Source organism: Amphibalanus amphitrite, unplaced genomic scaffold (assembly GCF_019059575.1).
Source record: "Amphibalanus amphitrite isolate SeventyFive unplaced genomic scaffold, NRLGWU_Aamphi_draft 000044F_arrow, whole genome shotgun sequence".
Taxonomy (NCBI): domain Eukaryota; kingdom Metazoa; phylum Arthropoda; class Thecostraca; order Balanomorpha; family Balanidae; genus Amphibalanus; species Amphibalanus amphitrite.
The window spans coordinates 1,119,209-1,146,198 of NW_024881540.1; the positions used below are offsets into that span (position 1 = coordinate 1,119,209).

The 26,990-nt window shown below is 47.9% G+C and overlaps 1 protein-coding gene across 1 annotated transcript in view; it reads right to left on the reverse strand.

Moving 5' to 3' along the window:
* The window catches only part of LOC122377437 (neuroligin-2-like), an 80,415-nt gene extending 62,619 nt beyond the window's left edge, over nt 1-17,796 (reverse strand). The window contains exon 1 of the mRNA XM_043357468.1: nt 17,230-17,796. Coding sequence (XP_043213403.1) covers nt 17,230-17,662 — 433 coding nt within the window. The 5' untranslated portion in view covers nt 17,663-17,796. The remainder of the gene's footprint in view (nt 1-17,229) is intronic.
* Nucleotides 17,797-26,990: the final 9,194 nt, after the last annotated feature.

The window sequence follows — 26,990 nt, forward strand, 5'->3', positions numbered from 1 at the left end:
CCCGCATCGCACGCCCGCCCGCCGCCAACCACAAAGGCCGCAAAAATAAAAACCGCCCGCATCGCACGCCCGCCCGCCGCCAACCACAAACGCCGCGAAAAATGAAAACCGCCCGCCCGACCGCCGCCAACCGCAAACGCCTCGAAAAAAAATGAAAACCGCCCGCCCGACCGCCGCCAACCACAAACGCCTCGAAAAAAAAACGAAAACCGCCCGCACCGTGCGCCCGCCCGCCCGCCGCCAACCGCAAACGCCACAAAAAATGAAAATCGCCCGCATCGCCCTCCCGCCCGCCCGCCGCCAATCGGGAACGCCGCAAAAGAGCAAAAACCGCCCACATCGCACGCCCGCCCGCCGCCAACCACAAACGCCGCAAAAAAACGCCCGCATCGCACGCCCGCCTGCCGCTAACCACAAACGCCGCAAAAAATGAAAACTGCCCGCCCGACCGCTGCCAACCGCAAACGCCTCGAAAAAATGAAAACCGCCCGCATCGTGCGCCCGTCCGCCCGCCGCCAACCGCAAACGCCACAAAAAAGTGAAAATCGCCCGCATCGCCCGCCCGCCAGCCGCAAACGCCACAAAAAAAATAAAAATCACCCGCATCACACGCCCACCCGCCGCCAATCGGGAACGCCGCAAAAAAGCGCTATTCTACCCATATACATATCCTACCCTACCTATACCCTACCTACACCCTACCCATACCCTACTCATAGGCTCTATGCCCACCTTACTCTAGTGCATTCCTATAACCACCAGTAAGTCGTAACATAACATACCTACGAGGGGGTACCCAAAAGTAACGGGAATCGTTCTCTGTAGGCCAAGCCAGTTGTAGCTCGGCATTTCCCTGCTAGGGGCAAACCTGTGTGGCCCCTGGGACTTAGTCTGCACCGTGAGGTGACGAAATAAAGAGGCGCGGCCCCGTGGCGCACGTATTTATTGAAGCACTCCCGCCCGATCCGTCGTTTTTTTATGCATAGCGGAACTGAGCAACAACGCGCATCTGTGAAATTTTGTTTCCTGCTGGGGAAGTCCGCGACTGAAACGGTTCCAATGCTTCAAGTAGCATACAAATATGCTGCCGTGAGCAAGACGCGGGTTTATGAATGATTTTCGCATTTCAAAAGTGGTCAAATGTTATCCCAAAAGCGCCCCAAAAAAGCTTGCCAAGTGAAGTCAAATGTCAAGACAATGCTGATTTGTTTTTTCGATGCAAAGGAAGTGTGCAAAAGGAAATTGTTCCTCCCTGGTCAAACTGCCAATCAGACGTTTTGCTTGGACGTTCTGCGGCGTGTGTGAAACACGGTGAGACGAAAACTCCCCGACAGGTGGCGAAGAGGGGAGTGGTGATTTCATCGCGACAGTGTGCCAGCGCACACCGCCTTGAGTGTCAGACAATTTTGGACAAAAAAATGCATGACCCCACGGATCCACCCTCCCTATTCACCGGATTTGGCACCCTGTGACCTTTCCCTGGTCCCCAGAATGAAAAAGACCTCAAGGGAAACCATTTCGACGACTTTGATAAGGTAAAAGCAAAAACGACGCTGGCTCTGCAAGGCATCACCTTGCAATGGTTCCAGAGCTGCTTTGAGAGCTGGAAAACGCGTCTGCATAGGTGCATTGTCTCGCACGGAGAGTGACATGAGTGACCATGTGTAGGGATCAGTGAATAAGCAGATATGAAACAATTCCCGTTTCTTTGGCGCACGTATTTATTGAAGCACTCCCGCCCGATCCGTCGTTTTTTTATGCATAGCGGAACTGAGCAACAACGCGCATCTGTGAAATTTTGTTTCCTGCTGGGGAAGTCCGCGACTGAAACGGTTCTAATGCTTCAAGTAGCATACAAATATGCTGCCGTGAGCAAGACGCGGGTTTATGAATGATTTTCGCATTTCAAAAGTGGTCAAATGTTATCCCAAAAGCGCCCCAAAAAAGCTTGCCAAGTGAAGTCAAATGTCAAGACAATGCTGATTTGTTTTTTCGATGCAAAGGAAGTGTGCAAAAGGAAATTGTTCCTCCCTGGTCAAACTGCCAATCAGACGTTTTGCTTGGACGTTCTGCGGCGTGTGTGAAACACGGTGAGACGAAAACTCCCCGACAGGTGGCGAAGAGGGGAGTGGTGATTTCATCGCGACAGTGTGCCAGCGCACACCGCCTTGAGTGTCAGACAATTTTGGACAAAAAAATGCATGACCCCACGGATCCACCCTCCCTATTCACCGGATTTGGCACCCTGTGACCTTTCCCTGGTCCCCAGAATGAAAAAGACCTCAAGGGAAACCATTTCGACGACTTTGATAAGGTAAAAGCAAAAACGACGCTGGCTCTGCAAGGCATCACCTTGCAATGGTTCCAGAGCTGCTTTGAGAGCTGGAAAACGCGTCTGCATAGGTGCATTGTCTCGCACGGAGAGTGACATGAGTGACCATGTGTAGGGATCAGTGAATAAGCAGATATGAAACAATTCCCGTTTCTTTTGGGTACCCCCTCGTACGTTCTTAACATGAGCACTGTAAACTACTCTAATTGTATTCTATCACATTCGTTTCTTCAATATCATGGATATTATTAATGTTTTAAATGGTGAAAGGTTGTTCTCTTGAAGATTGCCAGGTAGGTAATCGAGTGCGCATACCTACCCAATAAGTGCGGCTCACATAGCCGCCCAAACATTCCTTTTTACTCGCTAGATGGCAGGAGCATCAAGCGCCTGAATGGACGCTGTGCCGCAGTGCCGCGTCTGCCGTATCACCGCCTGATTGCATACTGTACCGCAATGACGGTGCTGGCGAATAAAGCCGCCTAAGTGCATACTGTACAGCAATGTCGTGTCCGCCGCCCCACCTTTCCTTTTACGCGCTAGATGGCAGAACTATCGAACGCCTGATTGCATACTGTACCGCAATGTCGCTTCTGGCGGTTATAGCCGCCTGAATGCATACTGTACGGCAATGCCGTGTTGAAAGTTGGTTCGCTACTCTTAAATGAAAACACAGATTACGGTGGATATAGTGACGAAGAATAAGCGGCAGAGGATTTAGAAGCATTGAGACACATTATTAAGTAAGACTACATGCCAACTTTCAGCGCAATCTACCCAGTAGTTACCGAGGTATTGCAATTGTTGCAAAACCAACACCTCTTCGTTTTGCACGTGGCACGTGCATAAGTGGTCACCCACGTACATCGGGAATAGTCCAATACTTGGTAGAAAGAATGAAGCTACCCTGCAAAAATTACCGCATGTAAATCGGTCAAGTGGTTGCTGAGATATAAGCCTCGCGAAAGCGTGACCACGGCCGGCCGGCCTAGAATACAGGTTTACGCTATAACTGTATAGATTCGAGATATATGTTTAAGGGGATTATTAGTTTGGTTGTTAATACTTGTATGTTTATGCCAGTAGGGTTAAGTTTGTTTACTTACTTCATTTAGCTGTATGGTAGGCATGTAGGTATATGCGCTTTGCGAGGAGCGCTGCAGATCCGAAAGTTTGCTCGCTTCGCTCGCACTTTGCTCGCTTCGCTCGCTTGATAATAGATTTATTTCATTTACCGGTGAAACCTGTACCAAATACCTGTACCTGCGCTTATACCTGATCCTAATTGAAAACCTGTATTCTTTAAATCCACAGAGTTGACTTCCCGAGCTGGCTTTTATCGTTTTCACTCAGTTTGGCAAGCGAAGAAAATGAGCTTAGAGCGCGTGCTCTCTGCTCGGCACCGGCCTCGGCCAGCCTGGGGCAGAGATGCACGCGCTGACGCCGCACCCGTGGTCCGATTGCGCCCATCTTTTGATACGATGGTCCGCCCCACCCAAAGTTTGTGCCCAATAAATTTCACGTCGATACGGGGCGCCGTTCCGGCGCTTTAAGACACATAAGGCTGACGGATGGACAGACAACTTGAAATTTATTAAGTAAGACTAGATGGCATATTTTGCGCTATAACTGTGCGTTTTGATAGATGCGTTTGAGGAGGCATTTGTTTGGGTGTGGGAACTTATGATTTCTATTTGTTTTATTTTGTCGGAGTCGGATATTTGTTTGAACGGCTTGGTACGCTAGTGCTGGTTGCGGGTTGTTAGAGCCTTTCTCATGGTTTGCCTTTATCGAACTCAAACCCACCCTACCCTACCCTAACCTACCCATACCCTACCTTAGGGGAGAGTGGGGTAAGATGCCCAGGGTGGGAAAGACGCCCCACCCCCTCTAGCGGGGAAACAAAGAATCGAACCTGGAAATTAATGTTCTTAGCGTAAAGCGGAAGCCTGCCTTGTTAACTGCACAAAAATTTGCGAAGCTCGGTTGGGCAACGGCTGGCTGGTGATTGCATGTTTTTTATTTAGTGCTTTCAAAAAATATTTTGGCGTCAAAACATTGTAAATATCAAAGAAGATAAATAATTTTTGCGTTCCTTGCTATAGTCGTGATACATTAACATGCGTGTACTGTGTCCCAAACAGTTTGTTTCAGGGTGTAGTTTTATGGCTAACAAATTGTGCTGATTTAATGTTGCTTCGGTACCTTGGGGTAAGATGCCCCCTGTCCTGATGGGGAAAGACGCCCCCTAAATCCGTAGGCTGTCCTTCAAGCAGCCCGTCAAATCATTTATTACATACTTGTGATGAGAGACAAAAGCCGATCTGGGACTATTGAGAGTCCGGTACGGTCGGGTGCTCCCCATGCCGGCCTCTCGGCCCACACAGCAACTTTTTGGGCGGCATCTGACTCTGAGAGCCCTCACGACGGCCTCTGTTGCCCCCATTATTGGTTCCAGGGCCCCTCACGACATCCTTTGAGGGCTCCCACGTTGGCTCCACGGGCCGCGCTGGCATCTGAGGTCCCCACGATGGGCTCGAGGGCCCTCAAGCATCATGAAGACCTATAAGGGCCCCACAGTGGTCTCCGAACGCCACCACGGAGGCTTGTTTGGCCACGCTGGACTATGATGGCCCTAACGATGACCTCTGAAGCCCCTTACGACTACTTTTGAGGGCCCTTACGATGACGTTTGGTGTCTACTGCAGGCTTAAAGGGACTACTGATTCGTTCAGGCGATTCACGTGCCTATTTTTGTCACTTATAGTGCAGGGGGCATCTTACCCAACGCCAGGGGGCGTCTTTTCCACCCTGTGGGGTAAGATGCCCCCTTTCACTTCTTCAGGAAAATGCTTAATAGCAAAAAAGTTATCATGTTTCAGGCACGAAAGTGTGATATATTTGGAGAAAAATGATGTCGACTTCCGTTGAAACTCCAAGTTTTTGCTTTCCGATCGTCATTTTCGAATAATATATGACATAGTCAAACCCTGGGCATCTTTCCCCACTCTCCCCTACTAATAACACATAGTATACCCTTCTCATACTCGATTAAAGTAATGTACTGTAATGTGTAATGTATGTGTAATGTAAATTAAAGTAATGTAAATTTTGAGCGCAATCGGCCCAGCCGTTCTTGAGATATAAAAGCGGCCCGCTGCACGTGCGCACGCGCTAACTGAGACTCTAGATGACTTGTGCCAGCTACCCTTCTTAATTGTTCCTAACGGTGTACAAAATTTGAGCGAAATCGGCCCAGCCGTTCTTGAGACAGTGGCGGATCTACGTTGGGGCAAAATGGGCAATTGCCCCCCCTAAACGGAAAACCTCTGGGCAAACATATCTTTTTGCCCCCCCTAAAAAAACTACAACTTGAATACTAAAAATATGGTGTTTGAAAAGAAAATGTGAAATAAATGGAGGACTAGAAGGTTGTCATATTCGTGATATTAAGTTGTGAGCTGATAAAAAGTCCTCCGCCCCATGAATGTCAGTCCATCATCCATCAGCAGTGCTACTATTGCTACTGCTACAAAAAAAAAAAAAAAATAACGCGATTTATTGAAACCTTGAACCAAGCAAACAAACCGTCAACAGCAGACCGCCAGACGCCAGTGGGGTCAGGGGACAGGGGTCACCACACTGGTGAGCGGTTGGACAGTGGTGGGTTTGCATGGGTATATAAGAAGTGTTTGCATAATATTTTATTGCTAGATAGCATGGGTGTAGGAGCTGAAAAAATATTGGTGGGTCTAAATAATCATTAGTACCTAGCATTTCCAATAGTTATGTCCAGAGGTGGATACAGCCATTTCCAAAAGGGGTGCCAAAAGGGTGCCAGAGTCCGAGAGTCTCTACAAGAGCTGCATATGTGTATGCAGGACTGAGGAGCGAAAGGGGGTGCCAAACTCAGTTTTGGCACCCCGATTACTGATTTTGGCAAGGCGTGCAAGGCGTCCTCGCTGAAGGTGAGTGAGAGGTGTGGACACTTCATAAGTCCGGCTACTTATCTGACCCGGAGAGGGTGTCGGTGAGGATTAGTGATGAGTTCGGTGGGGAGTGATGGGTAAACAATGTGGCAGTCAGATGCTGTGAAATGTGAAGTAAAGCTGCGCTGGTGGTAGCTGTAACATGGCAGGCGAGATAGAACTGGTTGAGTGAACGATATGGTTGAGCTACTGCCGCTGTGTCACTCAGTGATGGCCAGAAAGAACGGTGTACTGCGTGACTTTGAGAACAAGTGCGAGATAGGTTTCTGAGAGGAATAACGTAAAGAACATTACCAATCGCGGCTTTTTCATGAGCCATACCGTTATCTAACGGGGACAAACACAGAAAGGCTCAGTCAGAGCTTTTGGTTTGCGAGGTGTTGGAGAAGCTCAGTATGTTGTGGGAACTTGTGAGGGCCCAATTACTAATGACGAATGCCTTGCAGCATTAAAATCTATGGCGAATGACAAGGTACCAGGTCCATCAGGATTTACGAAGGAATTCTTTATTGCCTTCTGGGACGTTTTGGGCTCGCTGATTGTTAGTTACGCTAATTTTGCCTTCGAAAGGGGAGAGTTTTTCATTACGCAGAGAAGAGGCTATATAGTTTTGTTACCTAAAAGAGGTGATCAAAGAATGCTCAACAATAAGAGGCCCATCGTCCTTTTAGACGTTTTGTACAAAATCGTAGCAAAGGTGTTGGCTAGAAGAATGTCTAATGTAATTGATAAACTGATAGCTCCCGAGCAGACGGGTTTTCTGAGTGGTAGAAACATAGCAGACAATCTCAGATTAACATCTGATGTCATGTTTTATTGTAAAGAAAAAGCACTGCCGGGTATTTTGATGAACCTTGATTACGCTGCAGCGTTCGACTCAGTCGAGCACGACTTTTTGTTCAGGGCACTAAAAGCGTTCAATTTCGGATCATCGTTTGTCCGATGGATTCGCATATTATATGAAAAGACTGAATTGGCAATATTAAATAACGGCATATCGTCTGAATGGATTCAACCATCCCGAGCCGTCAGACAGGGATGCCCAATATCCGGGCTTTTGTTTGTCCTTGCAGCGGAAACATTTGCATGCAAGTTACGCAATTACGACGAAATAGCTGGAATTTCAGTTAATGGGATTGAGTTGAAAATATCTCAGTACGCGGACGATACGACTATCTTCGTTAGAGATGAGCAGTCCGCGGGGAAAACACTAGGTTTGTTGGATGAGTTTGGCAAGGTATCTGGTCTTCGGCTCAACATGTCAAAAACGGACTTTGTTTGGCTTGGTCTAAACAGGATGAGTCATGAGCCAATATGCGGGAAAACATGTACAAAACAATTTAAATCGCTGGGTGTTATATTCTCGCCAGTAGAGCATTGTTTAGAAGATAACGTTTACCCGAAAGTTCGAAAAATGAGGAACATAATGAATATGTGGAAGGTGAGGGACCTTAGTCTCAAAGGCAGAATAACGTTAGTGAGAATGCTAATGGCCAGTCAATTCACATACCTCGCGTCAGCGTATTACATCCCCGATGAAGTTTGCCGAGACATCGATAGGGAACTCTCTGCTTTTCTTTGGAGAAACCGGCCACCAAAAGTAAAGAGAAGTGTATTATGCCAGACAATCGCTGAAGGCGGTATGAATGCGCTGGATTTTAAGAGCCATATTTCTGCGCTGAGACTAACTTGGTGTCGTAGAATGCTAACTAGTACTCATTCACCATGGAGACTTCTGTTGCAAAACACAATAGGAAAACTCAAATTGGAAGATCTGCTGTGCACTGACTTTGACACCAAAGATCTGTCGGCCTTAGGAATCCCGCCTTTTTACATTTCTGCGCTCAGAGAGTACGAGACTGTGCAGGCAAAAGACGAGTGCAACACCCCACAAGCGGTGTACAAGCAGAGGTTGTGGCGCAATAAACATATTAAGATAGATAGGAAATCAATATTTTTCGCAGAACTTTATGAGCGAGAAATAAAATGTGTCGGCGATCTAGTCTCGCAAGGGGCGCTCATAACCCACTCACAGCTTGAAGCTAAACACCCAGGAACTCGGATTGCCTTATATAAATATCAAAGTTTGGCTCATGCCATCCCACGCCAATGGAAAGTCGTCATGAGGCAGCACGCCAGTTCCACCCTGGCGCCGGATAACAGTGGCTCGGTCCCCGAGATACGAATGCCAGATGATAGCACAGCACAGTTGAAAACTGCGTTGTGCAGGACAATGTATCAGGCACTTCTCCCAAAAGCAACCAAACCAAGATGCCAGACTAAATGGGCGGAAGAAAACTTTCGTTTCTCTGATGACAAATGGTCACAGATTCAATTGCTGCCTTATAAGTGCTGCAGTTCGACAAAACTTCAAACATTGCAGTATCGTATTATTCACAGATACATACCAACAAGAAAATTTTTGCATACTAGAAAGTTGATTGACTCTCCACTTTGCGTATCATGCGCCCATCAAGATAGTATAAATCACTTTCTAGTGGATTGTGCAAACGTGCAAGCAATGTGGCAAGATATTGCCAACTTGCTACGAGGAGCGTCAGGCGATCGTTTCAGGGTATGCGCAGAGCACATCATTTTTGGTTGTGTTGATGCACCTCGATTGGTAAATTATGTGACACTTTTAGGGAAAGAATTCATTATAGCTAAAAAATTGAAAGGCGATAGCGAATTGACAATCAGGGAATTTAAGGCACGTCTTATGAAGCAGTACCATATAGATCGGCTCATTGCATCTAGAAAAGACAAACTGGCTGAATTCCATCAAGAGTGGGATGTGTTAATCAAACACGGCTCATTTTCCGATTGATGAGAATATTACCAGGGGTACCTAAAATGACATGTGAACGTTTATGTTTGATCGTCGGCGTTGTGTTATGTTACGGCGTTTTTTGCATCGTACGTGCAACTATCGCACATGTGCAAATGTGCAGCTCGCGCGCTCTGCCCGCCCCTAACCCAACCCGGCTAACCGGAGGCCGGCCCTATAAAGGGTCGGCCGGCCGGCCGGGCGCGCGGCTCGCCACCCTATCAGGGTGACGGGTCGCGGGCCCGGCCGGCGGCCTGGGGCATCGCCCCAGCGAGACCGAGTCTGTATCCCGCGGGGCGATGCGGGGCGGGCAGGACGACATGGAAGTGTGTGGTATAGTGTTGTGATGTTTTGAACATGATGAATAAACATAAACCTTCAAAAAAAAAAAAAAAAAAAAAAAAATGTTGTGGGAACTTAACGCTGTTCAGTGTGATTCCGTTGGCTGTTGCGCTGTGGTCCTATGTAGTCTGTAGAGCATCGTTTATCTCCTCTCGAAAGTAACACTTATTGTATAATTTTGCTAGCTCGCGAAGTTTAGTCCCAAAGTTAAGGAATGTTCATTGTAATTGCATCAATAAATGCAGGACCGAAAACAAATGCGCTGTTCTTCGTCTATTTCTTGTTGGGATTCTTAATCGACTGATCTCATTTTCTATTACCGGAAACAACTGTTAATACGTTTAACTACGTGGCAACCCTGACTGCGTGCCGTATAGTATCGCAGGTACGCTGATGTGGCCTTTGGTCGTGGGCATTTACACATGAACCTGCTGCTGCGACCCTTATCGGTCTCCGGATACAGAAGCCCTTGAGAACCGGCGCGGGCGGACCTTTCGGACGAGGTCTTGCCGAGGTGATGCGGGAGGTAGAGGACGGACCGTCCACAGCGCCGGTGAGCTATTCTCTAACTATCTCCCGGAGTCAGGGTGGCTGCAATTTTTTTTTTGCGCTGCCCTGGCTTGGCCGGACTGACAAAAATGTAAAAAATAAAAAAATCCCGAAATCCGAGCAGAAAAATAGGGTAGCTCGTTTTTTTTTTGTTCCTAAGACTGGGTCTGGACGTTTGAAATTCTCGCCGACTTGCCTGGCGGCGCAATGTTTGCCCCCCCTAAACTCAAATCCTAGATCCGCCACTGTCTTGAGATGTATAAGTGGACCCCTCACGTGCGCACGTGCAATCGATCCACCCTACCTGTCACACATGACCATGCATCGCCAGATGAGTGCCCCCTCCACCCACAGTCCAAGTTTCAGCGCAATCGGCCCAGTAGTAGCTGAGTTATTCCTAGTACAATAATGTGCTGTTTACTGGTAGGCGCTTATTTTCAGTGTTTGGAATTCCCCTTTACGGGTGGTGCATTGCAGCCCATGCTTTGATAGCTATTGTGAAAAGTTGTATGACTTGCCGGCCATAAGCTATCGATCGGATTTTGTCGAAAAATACCGGTAACGTTAACAAAACACGGTCACATGCTTGAGTCATTTTCACAAAAGTTTATACACTTTTCGATAATATTTTGGGTGGATATTGGTCAGAAAAGAATGCTCTTTCCGAATGCGTAGGTATCATAGCGATTGATCAGCGTTTTCAATACGTTTTGATGTTGTAAAGGACGTCGCGCTCCGCGCGAATCAAATTTTCAAATTAATTTTTCATTATTAAGGAAATGGTACGGATCATCAGTTTTTGTTTGCTATTCTCTGATTACACATACATTTGTCTGCAAAATGATACAACACCGATTTCATTCCGTCAAGCCGTTTTCCAGCGGCATCGATTTTCCCGTCACAATGCACGAAATCGGTCATTTTTTCACAACCGGGGGTGCTGTCTTGCACAGAGGTCAAAAAAACTTCCTACTCGCTTACATTGTAGGCGACAGAAGCTGACAGGCACCAGAGACATTTGGTGACAAAGTCACGAAAATGGTGAACGCACTGCATCGCATTTGTTGACGGCGTTTTCGCACACTGCTAGCGAACAGACTAACCAGCCAATCCGCGGCGAGAATAACCCTGAGCGAACCAATCGGATGCTGGTGACACGAGGGGACAACGCTGAGCTAACGCCCCAGCCGCCAGGGAGCCTTCACTGTGGATTTTGTAGGCCCCAGGAGCCAACGCATCAAAGATTTTGAGCGGGCCTTTTCGGCGCACGTCTATGAGAGGTATACCGTGATCATGAACACGTAGAAAAACAGGAGTGGACTCTCGCGAGTAGCGCTCAGTGCTTGTCCAATTTTCAAACAAGTTTGAATGCTTTCAAGAAAGGGACTGGCGCCGTGATGAAAGCAGTTGTTGTATTGTGGTTATGATTTTTTTCTGTTTTAAGCAAGGCAGGACATAACACTGGAAGTAAGGAATCTTAAGTTGTCTAATTTTGCTGGTTTAGGTACTTGTAAGTTGGATATAACAACGCTAGCCTGGTAGGCATCAAAAGCAAGGCTGTGTGGATTTGTTGCCTGATTTTGAAACACTTGCCAAAGTTGTCAATAAATAGATGTTTTTACTGTTAATATTGACACAATTTTTATTTTGATTCTAATTTGTTGAGCCCTAGAAGAGCACAAATTTCAATTTTCATGAGCTGGTAAAAGTATACCAGTCCAAGGACTCTGAAAAAATGTTGTAGGTTGGTATGTAGGTTGTAAGCGCTGGGAGGTTGTAGGCTGGTAGGTTTTCTGCTTTGTGTTGGTATGTTGTGTAGGTAGGTTGTAGGTTAGTAGTTATGTGAGTTTGGTTCAGGCTTAATTGTTTTTCCTTCATTCCGACTTCTACTCTTTTACTCTTGCGTTAAGTGTTTAAGAAGTCTGAATGAAAGAAAAACATCATTACCTAACCTGATCTTACTTTCTACCCTACCACCTATTACCTACCAGCCTACAGCCTATCTACCTTCTACCTTATACCTGTACCTACAAGTTACAACTTCCTTCCTTAAACCTGCCAAGCGACAAGCTCCGAAGCATACAACCCACCTACCTAGCACCTACACCTACTTTATTTTGACTTATTGTATACTAGTACCAAAAATCTAATGATTAGAATTTTGGTTTAACAATATTAGTGGCCTTGATGTGGAAAAGGAACCTTTTGCAACATGTTGCATAGGTAGGCATATTGTATTATACATAGGCTCCTATTATTTGTTATGTCATAACAGGTGTGAAATCCCACCATATAGAACACAAATTTAAATGTATTATGGAAAAGTGTAAAATAGAATGTCAGCAATTCTTAAATGCATCTGCACAAGATTAGTTACACATGCATTCAGTGTCCCAAAGTTGAGTTTTGGCTGGGGTGTCAGAGGGGGATATTATCCACCAAAAAGGGGTAGAGGGTGGAAACTGCTGGTTAGATTAGATACAAAAAGAGTGAGAAAAGATCAATAACGTTTATTTTTATCCATGAGTGTCTATGATCATAAACCAACTCCAAGTATCCACACAACTCAGTCCACCACACCTGTCCACTTGTCCAAGTCCACCACACCTGAACTGCCTTTTGAGGTAACAAGGTGTTCTTGGCTGAGAGTGGTTAATTGCTCTTAGAAATTGGTGGTGAGAGTGGCAAATGAATCTCAGTATTTCCCACCCAAATCAACAAATTTTGGGACACTGTAATACCAGTATAACGCCTTTTGGGGCGACTAACGGAGCGAGCGAGAGGGTGAGCCTTGCACGTGCGAAATTTCGAGGGGGTACCTCCAGCTGACTTGTGCACGGCACCCTACTAACCGGTCTCTAGCGATGTGCCAAATTTGAGCACAATCGGCCCAGCCGTTCTCGAGATCTGGAAGCGGCACCCTGCACGTGCGCACGTGCAAAATGGGTCCCAACTGACTTTTGCACGGCACCCTACTAACCGGTCCCTAACCATGTGCCAAATTTGAGCGCCATCGGTCCAGCCGTTCTCGAGATCTGGAATCGACCCCTGCACGTGCGCACGTGCAGCAGCACCCCAACTCTGGCACATGGATATGCATTGCCTAGTGGGTGCCTACCTACATGCCAACTTTCAGCGCAATCGGCCAAGTAGTTACCGAGATATTGCAACAATTACAAAAGTGACACCTCTTCGTTTTGCACGTGGCACGTGCATAAGGGGTCACCCACATCCATCGGGAATAGTCCAATACTTGGTAGAAGGAATGAAGCTACCCTACAAAAATTACCGCATGTAAATCGGTCAAGTGGTTGCTGAGATATAAGCGTCGCAGAATCGTGACCACGGCCGGCCGCTCATACTCAGAAATTTCCGTTATTCTACGTAAGACTCCGCTCGCTTCGCTCGCTCCGTAAATACATTATCCAGGTTTAGGGCCACACTAACATTGGCGACACTAATATTAACATTGGCCTGATGAATCCTAGAATTTTTCCAATTTTACCACCCTAGTGCAACACTTATCCGGCCTCCGGGGGCAGGGGACACAAAGGGGGTTGAAAAATTTTGTAGGTGACACAAAATAAGTTTTTTTGACCTCTGGTCTTGCACGTGGCGCGTGCTATACTATGAAACCATGTCAATACGCTAGGCCCATCTCTCCTCTATCGAGTGGTGTAAACCGCTTCTCGCTGCAATCACCCGTTGCCGAGATATCAAGCCGGAAAGCGAGCCGTGTCGGCCCGATTTTCGGCCGACCGCCGCTCTCGCCGACACAATGCTATCCCTATGAGAGCGCCCTTTTGCACGTGCTGACGGCGCACCCCTGGCCCGATCACGCCCAAATTTTAATACAAAGGCCGCCCACGCCCACAGATTCGACATGCCAAATTTCACGCCGATACGCGGCGCCTTTCAGGCGCAATAAGACACATAAGACATGACACACGGATGGAGATTGCACGGACAACTTATAATTCATAATATTTACAAATCTGCTCGTAGCTGTTTATAGCTCGTTAGTCATCATGGCCAATGATGCATTGTTTGTTACGCATTGTTATTTAGACCTGTTTCCCTCTATACCTGTTCCATTTTGCCAGACCTATCTTGGCGCGAGTTACCGGTGGCAATACCTAGATCATAGATCAGTAAAGTTCGCTTTTCTTTCACAAAATTGGTCATATGGGTGTTCCAAGAGCGATTCGGGTGTTGCATACACTACAGAGGCGACCTTCTCCCAACGGTTACGGTCGGGTTACGGTTGGGTTCCTCATGGGTTACGGCTGGGTTACGGTTGGGTTCCTTACGGGTTACGGTTGGGCAGCGGGCTGATCTAGCGTCCCGGCGAGTCGCGTGCCACTGGATGTTTAGTTTAGCCCATTGGAACAGTCCAACTGCAGGGTCTGAGTTATTGGGCGCCATTATTGTATCATCAGTCGCTTACCTCCTGGTCCCGAAAGAGGAAAATTTGCAATATTACCAACACCGTTAAGTTTATTTCATTTTCCCACGACATGTGAAGTGAACTCGAATATATGAACAGATGAGGAAGCAAGTGATGGTCTGGCAACAGTTATTAGGTTCATTAAAGCTATTTGCAACTTTTTGAGAAGGGAACGCTTGCGGTGTTCTGTCATACCCCGTCACATCCGCTAATCGTATATTCTCCAACGTCGTGAGCCGCTGATCACACATCCAACCAGCTATAAACTGGCCACAGGCCAGGCGTTTCGTCACTCCGTAATAATTCATCGTCACATCCAACAGTCAGCTCCGTCCGTTACATTTATCCATCCCATCCCTTTGAAATATCTATCCAGCATGCTCTCCGTTAGGTATATCTCTGTCACTGACCACTGTCTTTGTGACATCCCTGCAGGCCTTAACACATCCCTCCCTCATATCCCTTCACACATCCCTCCGTCATATCCCTTCACACATCCCTCCCTCACATCCCTTCACACATCCCTCCGTCATATCCCTTCACACATCCCTTCACACATCCCTCAGTCATATCCCTTCACACATTCCTCCGTCATATCCTTCCGTCGTATTCCTTCATCCCATCCCTCGGCCTCGGCCACATCCTCCATCACATCCCCGTCGCATTCCTTCCTCCCATCCCTCCATGACATCCCTCCCAACATCCCCCGTCACATCCTTTCGTCACATTCCTCCGTCATATCCCTCCGTCACATCCCTCCCTACATCCTTTCATCACATTCCTCCATCACATCCCTTCGTCACATCCCTCCGTTGTTATCCATCCGTCACATCCCTGCCCACATCCCCTTCTTCACTCCCCTTCGTCACATCCCTCCGTAGCACGTCACCTCCCTTCGTCACATCCCTCCGTAGCACGTCACCTCCCTTCGTCACATCCCTACGTAGCACGTCACCTCCCTTCGTCACATCCCTCCGTAGCACGTCACCTCCCTTCGTCACATCCCTCCGTAGCACGTCACCTCCCTTCGTCACATCCCTCCGTAGCACGTCACCTCCCTTCGTCACATCCCTCCGTAGCACGTCACCTCCCTTCGTCACATCCCTACGTAGCACGTCACCTCCATTCGTCACATCCCTACGTAGCACGTTACCTCCCTTCGTCACATCCCTCCGTAGCACGTCACCTCCCTTCGTCACATCCCTCCGTAGCACGTCACCTCCCTTCGTCACATCCCTACGTAGCACGTCACCTCCCTTCGTCACATCCCTCCGTAGCACGTCACCTCCCTTCGTCACATCCCTCCGTAGCACGTCACCTCCCTTCGTCACATCCCTCCGTAGCACGTCACCTCCCTTCGTCACATCCCTCCGTAGCACGTCACCTCCCTTTGTCACATCCCTACGTAGCACGTCACCTCCCTTCGTCACATCCCTACGTAGCACGTCACCTCCCTTCGTCACATTCCTACGTAGCACGTCACCTCCCTTCGTCACATCCCTACGTAGCACGTCACTTCCCTTCGTCACATCCCTGCGTTACATCCCTCTATCATAATCTTACGTAGTAGTGCGTCACTACTCACATCCCTGATCCCTCAATTACATCTCATCATCCCCAAGACCATCCCATCCCTCCCCACATCCCTCCCCACATCCTCCGTCATATCCCCCGTCAGTCGCCACATCCCTCCCCGCATCCCTCCGCCACGCCCCTCCGTTATATCAGCGGCTCGCCCCGTCAAATCCCGCCTTCAGCAGCCGCTGAGCACGTCACCATCGTCTCAGTTGTGGTCGGCGGTGCATTCAGCCGTGCAGCCGATCGTCTCAGAAAATAGGGCACGGCCAAGGTGGCTTAATGAATTTCCCCGGCCATGCAATCAAAAGTTGGCGCTCTGCTCAGGAAATGGTGATGGTAGTTTCGGTCAGGGATTGGGAATGTCGCAGCAGATAATGTGAGTCTGTGCTGTAGAGACCGCCCCGCTGGATTCGCGGCTTCCAAGAGTCAGTGGGGCTCCGCTCATCATTTTGAACGGCATCGCATATGTGACGCTTTGAAAATGGAAATCACTGAGGTTGGTGGAACTCGGAAGATAATGGAACGAAGAAGACCTTGGCATTATTTCGAATGCATATTGCATATGCTTGCCGAGCAACGACACTGCTTTTTAGTTTGCATATGCATAACTATTCATATTATTTCTATTTATTTTAGTTAAATATGCAGGTGACATATTCCTTGCCATTCGAGAGTCATTTGATGTGTCAATGTTCACTTTATGTAAGTTCTCCCTTTTTTTGTCTTACATTTTGTTGATGCAAAACAGTCGTTTTATTAAGTGCGCTTCGTACGAGAGCCATATAACTTTATTGTTACGACTTCCTTGAGCCTCAATCATCATCAAGTGCGCTCCGTCCCTGTTTCCAACTGTAGCTCGCAACTACGAGAAGCTGCAGTTTTGCCTATTAGTCGGAGGCTCCTTTATCTTGGAGCGGTGCAGTCAATTTCCCGCGGCATTGGACTTATAATAGACGTAATTGAGATGAAGTGCCACGCAAGTTTCATTCTACAAACAAAAGGCAGCACAAAGTATAAACTGGCACTCGTAAGTGCCTAAACAGAGGGCAAACATTTCCCAGAACTCATACATCCCGTCGCCATTTTGCACAAGCCGTACGAACAATCTCGCCAGTCGCCTCTCTGCGATCGACACAATTCATGTGAGTCACATCTGACCACCTACCGGTAGCCGGTGTGTAGATGTTGAGGAAGAGGCAGTCCTCGCTCTCGTCGGTGAGGAACTGTCGGAGCCGCAGCAGCCGCTCGTAGCGCTCTGCCGGCATGGTGAGCAGCGCCGCCGTCCGGTTGCTGAGGTCGGGCAGCTGCTGCGGACACACGGGACGGAAGTAGCGGCCGTCGCGCACCCCCGACCAGCTCGGCGGCGACGTGGGCGGCATGAAGCGTGTGGGCGGCGCCGCGTACGGCAGGCCCAGGTACGCCTCGACGGGCGGCAGCCGCGGCCCGTTGTGCACCTCGACGCCCTGCACACTGCCGCGCCGGGTGCGGATCACGCGCGACGGCTTGCCCTGCGGCGCGCGGCCGCGGTCGGCGGCCCCACTGGCGGCCAGCAGCGCCAGCAGCAGCGGCACCATGGCCAGCAGCGGCGGCCGCTCCATGGTGATGTCGGCAGGTCGGCGCGGTCACATGGCGGCCGGTCGGCGCGCCGCTGGCCACTGGCTGCCGGTGGGTCGATACGGCGCTGCTGCGCCGATCCCGGCGCTGCAGCCGCGCAGCGCTGGCGGCCCGGCGCGTCCGTGGACCGAGATGAGCTCTCCCGGAGACGGCCGCCGCCGGGCAGCCGGGCCCGCCGGCGCTGCAGACCCGTCAGCCGACGGATACGGACACCGAACACCGCCGATAACCAGCACCACCGCGCCTCTCCAAACGGACTCTCACATAGAGTTAGTTGATGCTGAAATTTTGAAGAAAGAAAATGAAATCTTCGAACTGCAGTGTTCAGTGATGTTGATGATACATATATATTATTTGAGTTTAAAACTCAAATAAAAGAAGTACCTAAAAGTTGAAGTATAAGAGTGAAGATCACAAATGTTTTTCAACTTTGAGTTCCCAGTGCGCTTGCCGCTTGGTTGCTCTGCCACTCTCCCTTTTTGCAATGGGCAATGGGCATGCATCACTTCACGCCCAAGAAGTATATACCTAACATAGGTATGTTATATTTTCCAGTAAACGACATGCTTTTCGCTGTATAGTTGAACAATATGAAGCCTATATTGCTGAGCGAATCTCCAAAATCTGTCAATCTGCCGAATTCTCCCACACTGTCGCTCAGTGTGACCCGGTCTTGGTGTCTGGCCCCATGGATCGTCCTACCTGGCCGTGGACCCATTCCTGCCCGGTCGGGGGCAGTGTTTATGACTCCATCAGACCACCAAATGGTTCTTATCTGCGCGCGGCCCTCTCTCGTGGTGGCCAACTCGGACCATGTTTTGAGTAACAACACAACGAGCTTTCGCACCCAGCTAATGCTAAAGCGATTTTACATTCCTAGATATGCGAAAACGACATAAGATAAATAAAGGGCAAAATGCAGGTAACTGCTCATTGACTGTTTATTTTTCGAATTACCTAATTTTTACTGCAATGAATAGGATTGTATACGAGCGAATGACAACAATTATACAATCCTGGATGTTGGATATCCCTCTGTTGTGCGTCCTCCCCGATGTGGGCGCCGCCTGATGGCTCTTATCCCGTCTTCTGCCCTTTGCAGAACAAACAATCTGCCATTGACCAGAATGCTCCAAGCTCTGACCTATCTAGCACCTTGAGCTTGTCTAGGCCCCAGGTGACCTGGAATGGGACGGTTCACCCGTGGCTCCCAGCGGTGTGCTCAATTATGGTGATGACCGCCTCCGGTGCAGCCTGCGTGTGGGCGACCTTTAGCGACCTGTGCTCTATGACACCGACGGAGGGACTCATTGGCAGCAAACTATGGAGATAGAGTGCACTCAAGATCTTCGCCAGCGCACCATGAACGTCCAGTCTCTGAAGTGCAATGACCGGAAGTCGACTCCCACAGTATGGGGCGGCGTCACTGAACTGGGTCGCGCCGGGAATCGAGTCAAAGAAAATTAACCCTCGCCCTGGCAGGGCATTTTTCATAACACGGCCTGGCAGGGGGGGGGTCGATGCGACTCCCCCTCGCGATTGGCTCCTATGGCACCTAGAAACACCAAATTTGGTAGGTAGGTGGGCCACCTGGAGTTCTCGCCCCTGTGCAAATTTGGTTGCTCTAGGTCAATATTTAGGGGGGTTTTGCGGGGTATAAATGTAAAAATTTCGCTAAAAACAGGTCAAAAGTTTTTCGCTTATAACTTTTGATCTAATTAAGATAGAGCAAAACGAAAAGCACCAGTAAACTCAGCACGTCAAGGCGCGTCGAATGGTATACTTTTTAGCTTGCTTTAGTGTACTTAAAGTTTTTCTTAATTTTTAAGTAATCTTTAATTAATCAATTAAGTTCAAGTTAACCAAATTGCATCATATCGCATATCATTCGATTCGGCTGATAACCAGGAACACAATGACACCATTTTTTAAGCTCTAGCATCATTATGTGCCAAGTTATTGGCAAAAACGTCATTTGACCTCAGTTGACCTCATTTGACCGGACCCATGGATAAGTACACCAAACAAAGAAGCACCAAGTGACCTGCTGTTAAGTACTGTGGTTTCAAAGCACATAAGTGATAGAACGAAAGCGGATATCTCCAGTATTTTCCGAATTTAGTATTTTCCCATAGGCTTAACATTACGACGTAATGACCTCTAACTGACCTCAGGTCAGTGACCTAAAAAAACGAACTATATGTTATACAACTCGGTGAACTTAGCACATCCTGAAACTTTGAAGGAAATCAGTCCAAAACTGTGAGTTGGACAGGTGCAAAAAGAAAATTGAAATTTGACCATGACCTTGTACCGGTGTTTCTGACCTGGTGACCTGACCCAAGGTCACCCAGACCTGAAATTTTCAGGTCATATGTAAAAAGGTTGCCCCATAGGCTGTACCAAATTTGGCGGCGCTGCGCGCCGCCGTTTTTACGCTATCTTCGAAAAAACCTTAAGGGGGGTCGCATCGACCCCCCTGCCAGAGCGAGGGTTAATACGCTAGCTTTGGCCAGTGGTGATTCACGTCAGACGAAATCCCCGAATCCATGACATTGTGTCGACTCAGTTTTATCTGTATGACCTTTGACATTTCACTATGATAATTAATATTATTAAAGGAATGTTTTCACCAGCGTTCTAATTCTGCAAAACAATGACATAGCCGTGATTTGCATCTGAACCTGCGAATTGAGTCATGTGAACCCCTCTGCGCTCTGACGCCATATCAGAACGCGCCAGTGGCTTTGTCGGTCCTTGCATTCTTGGCTGCCACGCCTCGTTAGCTTGAGCAACATTCGAACCCCTCGGCGCACCCAGCTGTCCGCCGCCATCCGTGACCTGCGAGCGACCGCCCCCGCCGCATTCTGCCGACGTTCGCGGCTCTGAGCTCTGACAAATACCGGGCCACCCCGCCACTGGAGCGGTGCGTGCTACCGCGCTGTCACGATATCGCGGGCGGATCTCCCCAGGGGTAGGCAGACTGGCGTCAGCGCTGCGTAACTTGCCGCATAAGGCAAAGGGCCCAGAAAGCCGAAAGTAGGCGAAATGCAAATGCAGGACGCCGATTTGTTTGTATTCATGCATTACAGCATTCTTTCGAAATTGGAGGAGCTCTTTGCTAAACGGTTCCCTATTGAAACTTTGTTCATCACCACTTGTCTTCAGCGATCTTTATTTGCTTCTTCAAATTTGTTTGTCATTCAATATGCTAACGGTGACGACACTATCGGTTTCAGGCTAAAAGCTGTCTCAAGCCGAACTAGTTTGTAAGCTCGGTGTCTCACTTCAGTCTCACTTCACGACTGCTTCCATTCCAGTGGTCTTAAAGTTACCAGTATCAAATTGGACCTGCTTTGCATAATTACATAGCAGTCAAATTGGACCTGCTTTGACAGAAGCTTCACGACTGCCGAGGCCGATCAGTTTACGTCGAGGCCGATCAGCCTTATCTCTTTCAGTTTCAACGAGGTCTTTGTACGCTTAGATTAAAATAACGTTCCGATGCTATTAACCCTCGCCGGCACAGGCCATTTTGAGGGGGGACCATCAAAGCGTCCAAAACCGCAGCGTCCAAAGTACGCAACATCCAAAACTGCAGCGACCAAAGTACGCAACGTCCAAAATACGTCCAAAATCGGGTATATAGGGAGCATTCACAACGTCCAAAACCGAAACATCCAAAACCGCAACATCCAAAACGTATCATCCAAAAACGCAACATCCAAGGACGCAGCATCCAAAGTACGTAACATCCAAAGTACGCAACATCTAAAGTACGCAACATCCAAAACCGTTAGGTTAGGTTAGGCTAGGTTAGGTTAGGTTAGGTTTCCTTATCCCCGGTAGGCATAAATCAGTAGGTTAGGTTAGGTTAGGTTAGGTTAGGTTAGGTTAGGTTGGGTTTCCTTATCCCCGGTAGGCAAAAATCAGTAGGTTAGGTTAGGTTAGGTTAGGTTAGGTTAGGGATAGGCAAAAATCAGTAGGTTAGGTTAGGTTAGGTTAGGTTAGATTAGGTTAGGTTAGGTTAGGCTGGTTTTGGATGTTGCGTGCCTTAGATGTCGTGGTCTTGGACGGTGTGGTTTTGGAGGTTATGTACTTTGGATGTTGCGTCTTTGGATGTTGCGTCCTTGGATGTTGTGTTTTTTGGATGATACGTTTTTGGACGTTGCGGTTTTGGATGTTTCGGTTTTGGACTTTGTGAATGCCCCCTATAAACCCGATTTTGGACGTATTTTGGACGTTGCGTACTTTGGACGCTGCGGTTTTGGATGTTGCGTACTTTGGGTGCTGCGGTTTTGGACGCTTTGATACGGACCCATTCTGAGTCCTTCGACGGCACAAGGGGGGGTTGGTACGACCCCCCCCCTCGCGTTTGGCCCCTGATCGAGCTAGAGCTTCGCGGAAAAAACGAGCGTGTTGCCCGTCACGAGAGGAAGCCGATGATACCCAATTTTAAGGTCCTAGGTCATCGGGTGACCTTCCAGGTCAGGTCAATGACCCGAAAACCGGGAAAATCGGGACCTGTTAGAAAGTCGTAAAGTGTGGCTGCTATGTGGTTTTCCGGGGTGCTGATCACGAATATCGTGTCAGTTTTGATCAGAGATGATGTCTTAAAGCATTTAGACCAGGTCGGGTCAGGTCAGGTCAGGTCAACCGGTAGGGGTTGTGACGGGTATTCGTAATACGTATCCACCGCCTCGGACAGCTTCGTAACATGTTACGAAGGCACCAAAACTACTTCGTAAATGTGGTTGCTAAATTCGAATTCAGCTCCAAAAACTAGCCTAGAAACATGTAAAACTCGAAAAAGTGAACCGAGGTCACCCGAGGTCACCAAAGGTCAATGACCTGACCTGACCTTCAGGTGACCTTGACACCCACCCTAATGCATGGGAGCAACATCAAATCACATGTTTGAACGTTTGAAACCACGAAAAGCTTGCAAACGCGCGGCTAATGCGAGCCGACATGCGCCGAACCGCGATTTCGGCCAAACATGGTCACAGAAAACAGGTCACAGGTCAAAGGTCATTGGGGTCAGGGTCATGAAATTTTCAGGGTAGGTGTAAAATTGATCAATGCGAGGGTACTGAAAGTTTCGTCGCGATCGGCCGCTTTTTACGCGAGTTATTCGCGAAAAACCTTAGGGGGGGTTGCATCAACCCTCCCCCCTGTTAACTGTTTTTTCATACTGGATAGAGGCTTTCATACGTCATATGTCAGGCTCCGCCCACGACTGCGGCATTGACCCGTGCCCATCAGCGACCTCTGTACAAACGACACCCCTGCCATCTGTAAAGGACTATGAATTTCGCTGACGTTTCACGTGCTATGAATCAATTGCAGCAGACCGTCAAGTAAATGTTAGGCTCTTGTTGACTTTTGTAGGTATATGGGATCAAGAGGACCATCACTCCTCATTCTACTACTCACACATGCTTCGAAAAAACGTTAACGATTCCTAACAAATACGATTTTCGATGTAGGATATCTGTTTGGTGAAATACGAGCGAGCCTTATGATGTGAAGCGAAGGCAATTGGCTAATTATTGCGCTGGTCGATGGGTGCATAGCGATGTACAAATCAGGAGCTACTTGATGACATCCGACACCCCATTATCGCATTATCTGCAACGCCATATATGGCGTTGCAGATTAAATTGTAAATTGCAGATTGTATTTAAAGCCTATAGGCTTTAAAGGGACAGTATCATCGAAAAAAAATCAATGTATGGAGCTGATTTTTCTTTTTTACTAGCATTTCTTATTTTTCTGAATCAGAAAAACATAGTTTGAGGACCGAACTCGGTGAAAAATATTGCAACCACATTTCATTTTCATGATTCATGTTCATGAGCGAACCACCACTATACAAGCATGGCCGCCAGTTTGGAAGCATGCAAAATTACTACAGAACTGGCGCAGATAATACATTATTGACGCTACGCTTACGCGGTCGTTCTTCTGATTGAGTTGTCCTTAGGGAGAGGTAGCCTTAGGTATTGCCTATAAAAATATCACGTGACAATTGGAGGGAGTGACAATTGGACGTGACAATTGACAATGGGAGAAAATATCACGTGACAATCACGTGATAAACGTCATACATTGGAGGGAGATTGTGATTCAAGCTGGAGGAATTCCTTTGTTGAGCGCTAGAATCCGAAGGAAACAGCGGAAATTGCCTACGACTATTTAATGAATTTAACGGTGATGAATAAGTGCGAAAAACGTTTTGGCTTTATAAAATTTGATGAAATGACCAGGGTAAAAGTTTTATTACTGGCGGTCAATTCAAAACGGCGCAAACATTTAAACAGTGAAGATAGTGAAGCACGATTCTGCACGATTCAAAGTGTGGTACACCTTTCGTACTTTGAGCGGCGATAGCGGGATAACGGTGTGGAGCTTCGAGGATCGGTCTTCAGTTCCCGGACCAGAAAGGTGGGGCCTATGCAATGTCAAATTTCATCAAAATGGTGATACTGTCCCTAATACAGGTGAATATTTCCTAACCTTGTCAGTTATGTGCCATCTGCCCGTCATTTGCAGCTTATAAAAAAAAATATCAGCGAACATATCAGCATTGTACAAGCAATGCGTATTGAGCATTTATGGCTCCTCAGTCATCATGTCGCTCTTTGGGCACTGTCAGACAAGACGTTACGCACAACTCCGCCGGCTTTTGGCACCGCTCGACCGTCCCCGCTCCCCGTCACAGCGCGAGTGACCGCGCGCCGGCCCGAAACCGCCGCAGGCCAAGACCACAGAGGCGGGGCTTAGCTGTGACGTCATAACGTATCACAGACTGACTGGTGATAGCCTCTACACGCCGGGTGAAAATCTTGCTCGAAATTTAACATTACGAGTCAATGAGAAGTGCCTGAAATATTGAAATGGCGACAAAATATCTAAATTGTAAAAGTTTCGGCAGGTCTTACAACGTTCATGTCCTGAGCTTGGTTGAAATTCTTCCATGCATTTAAAAATAATCGCGAAAAATTAGGGTCTCAAGAGGTCTGGCGTTAACAGTAAGCATCGCAAATGTGTTTTAACATATTCAATGATATCTTCTTCGTCCTCTATCCTCATCGATATCTTCTAGATCTAGCATGTGGCCTATCGACTGACCACCAGTCTTTAACCCGGCACCGCCTGGGCTATTTCCGTACCCACGACAGCCTGGGGGGGGGGGTCGGATCCGACCCCCCCCTGTTATCTCGAGAACCAATGGTCGCATCGAGCCCCGCGAGGCGGCGTTCGAAAGGTCTCTACGAGACCTCCCCAAAGCACTCTTAAGATTTTAAGATTGAGGTCAACTTTCGGGTCAAGGTCAGGTCAAAGGTCAAATTCAGGGGTTTTGCATGATTAGGCTTACGGACAGTGGAATCGATAGCTGCTGCTCGAAACTCACCAAAAATGACCTCAAAGGCCTAGTGAAGGTACCATGTGCGTATAGGGGTCATACTAAGTACGGGTCGAGGTCAGGTCAGGTCACGAAAGGTCACGGTTTTCACTTTCTGCTACATGGGCGTGCGACACATGTTTTATGGCTTATTTTTCACGCCGAATCCGATGGTAATGGTTTTATGTGAGCCCAAGTCACTGTGTTGGTGATAAGTGTGCATTGAAAGCATAAAAAGTCGTTTATACCATACATAACTAAACGAGGGCTGAGAAAAAAGGTCAATTTTTCAACTTTTTATTTTTGACATAAAGGGCACTTTTCTAGACGAGCTTTGTCCCAGGAATCTAGTGGTGCCATTTGTTTTCACATGCGATGTTCAGAAGTGCCTCTAATTCACGAAAATGCTTATGACGTCACCATGCCCTATGCATGTTGGAGCTATTTTTTATAATTTGGGGGTCAAAAATCAAGATAGAAAGTTGAAATTTGGGACATCTAATGTTCTAATAGGGCTCTATAACATATATTCCGGTTTTTGGAAATTCTCAAAATTTTGGATTTTATAAGCTGTTTTCCAAAAAATGTAGTTTTTTGAATTTTTAGGGGTGAAAAACGCATTTTATAGAAAATCCGAGATAACCATTTTAAAGAACTCGTTGAGCTGCGTCTATTCGTATCCTTAACTTGCAATTTGCTTCGAACCCTGATTTTTGGCGATTTTTTAAACATTTACCACTTTTTGACTAAAAACGCCATGTAGTTACATCACTAAAATCGATATATCTCAAAAAAATTTGAAAAATTTTTTCTTCAAAATTACACAGAAAACGTCGAATTGATGGGGGAGAAGGTATGCCAAGTTTCAAGTTGATAGCGTAAGTGGTTCTTGAGTTATTCAAGAAAAACGGAGGGGGGTCGGATCCGACCCCCCCCCCCCAGGCGGTCGCGGGTTAATCCCGCTCCAGTCTTGGCCGGCTGGTGTGGAGGGAGCGGAGAGGGGGTCGCCGCTGCTCCACCGATCCTGGGGGACGTCTGTTTGTCTGGCACACCTGTGGCCGCCTCCCGAGACCCTGCGCCCTCCATCGGTGGACCCGCCTCCGCTGCTCAGCCGCCCGGCGGCGCCACTGGGTGCATGGGGCGATTCAGAGGCCGCAGAGGTCGCGGAGGCTAGGGCTGCATGGGTTGTCTTCTATCGGTGGGTGCTGGACGGTAGTGCTAATTGCGCTGCAGGCTGTCCTAAATGATATCGGCACTGAGTGCTATAAATCGTGACTTGACATAAAGGTCACTTGTCCTCACACTGACCGGCTCTTACGACTTCAAGGCATTAACCCGCGCCCCGTAGGGCTATCGGCGGACCCTACCGCCCGTAGGGGGAGGGGCCGTTTCGGCCCCCCAAAGATCTCGGAAATTTACCGGCCGATTTTCAAAATTCAAACAGTGTTCGATAGCCCCATCGGGGAACTACCTTGTGACCAAATTTTATTGACGTAGGTCAAACCGATGACGTCACAGGTCAGGTCAAAGGTCAGATTTTCACCGTTCACAGGCATTTCAAGAAATGTGTTGTGAAATCGAGTAAATTGGTAATTTATTGAGAACCATCGATGGTACATTGTTCGTCAAACACATATTTGCTATCTGAGGTCACTGATACCAGGTCAGGTCACAGCGAGGTCAGGTCACCGGGGGTCACAATATGAAAGTCTCGTGTGATACATGTTTTATGGTCCATTTTACATGACAAATGCGATTATGTGGGTTAGGCAGCCTTTGGGGCCAGCCTAGGTCACGTTTTGGTGAAGGTCAGGTCAAGGTCAGGTCAAATTAGGTCAAATTTCAAAGTTGATATTTTGCATAAAATGGGTATCGATTCGATGCAGCTCGTCACGGGGAGTCTA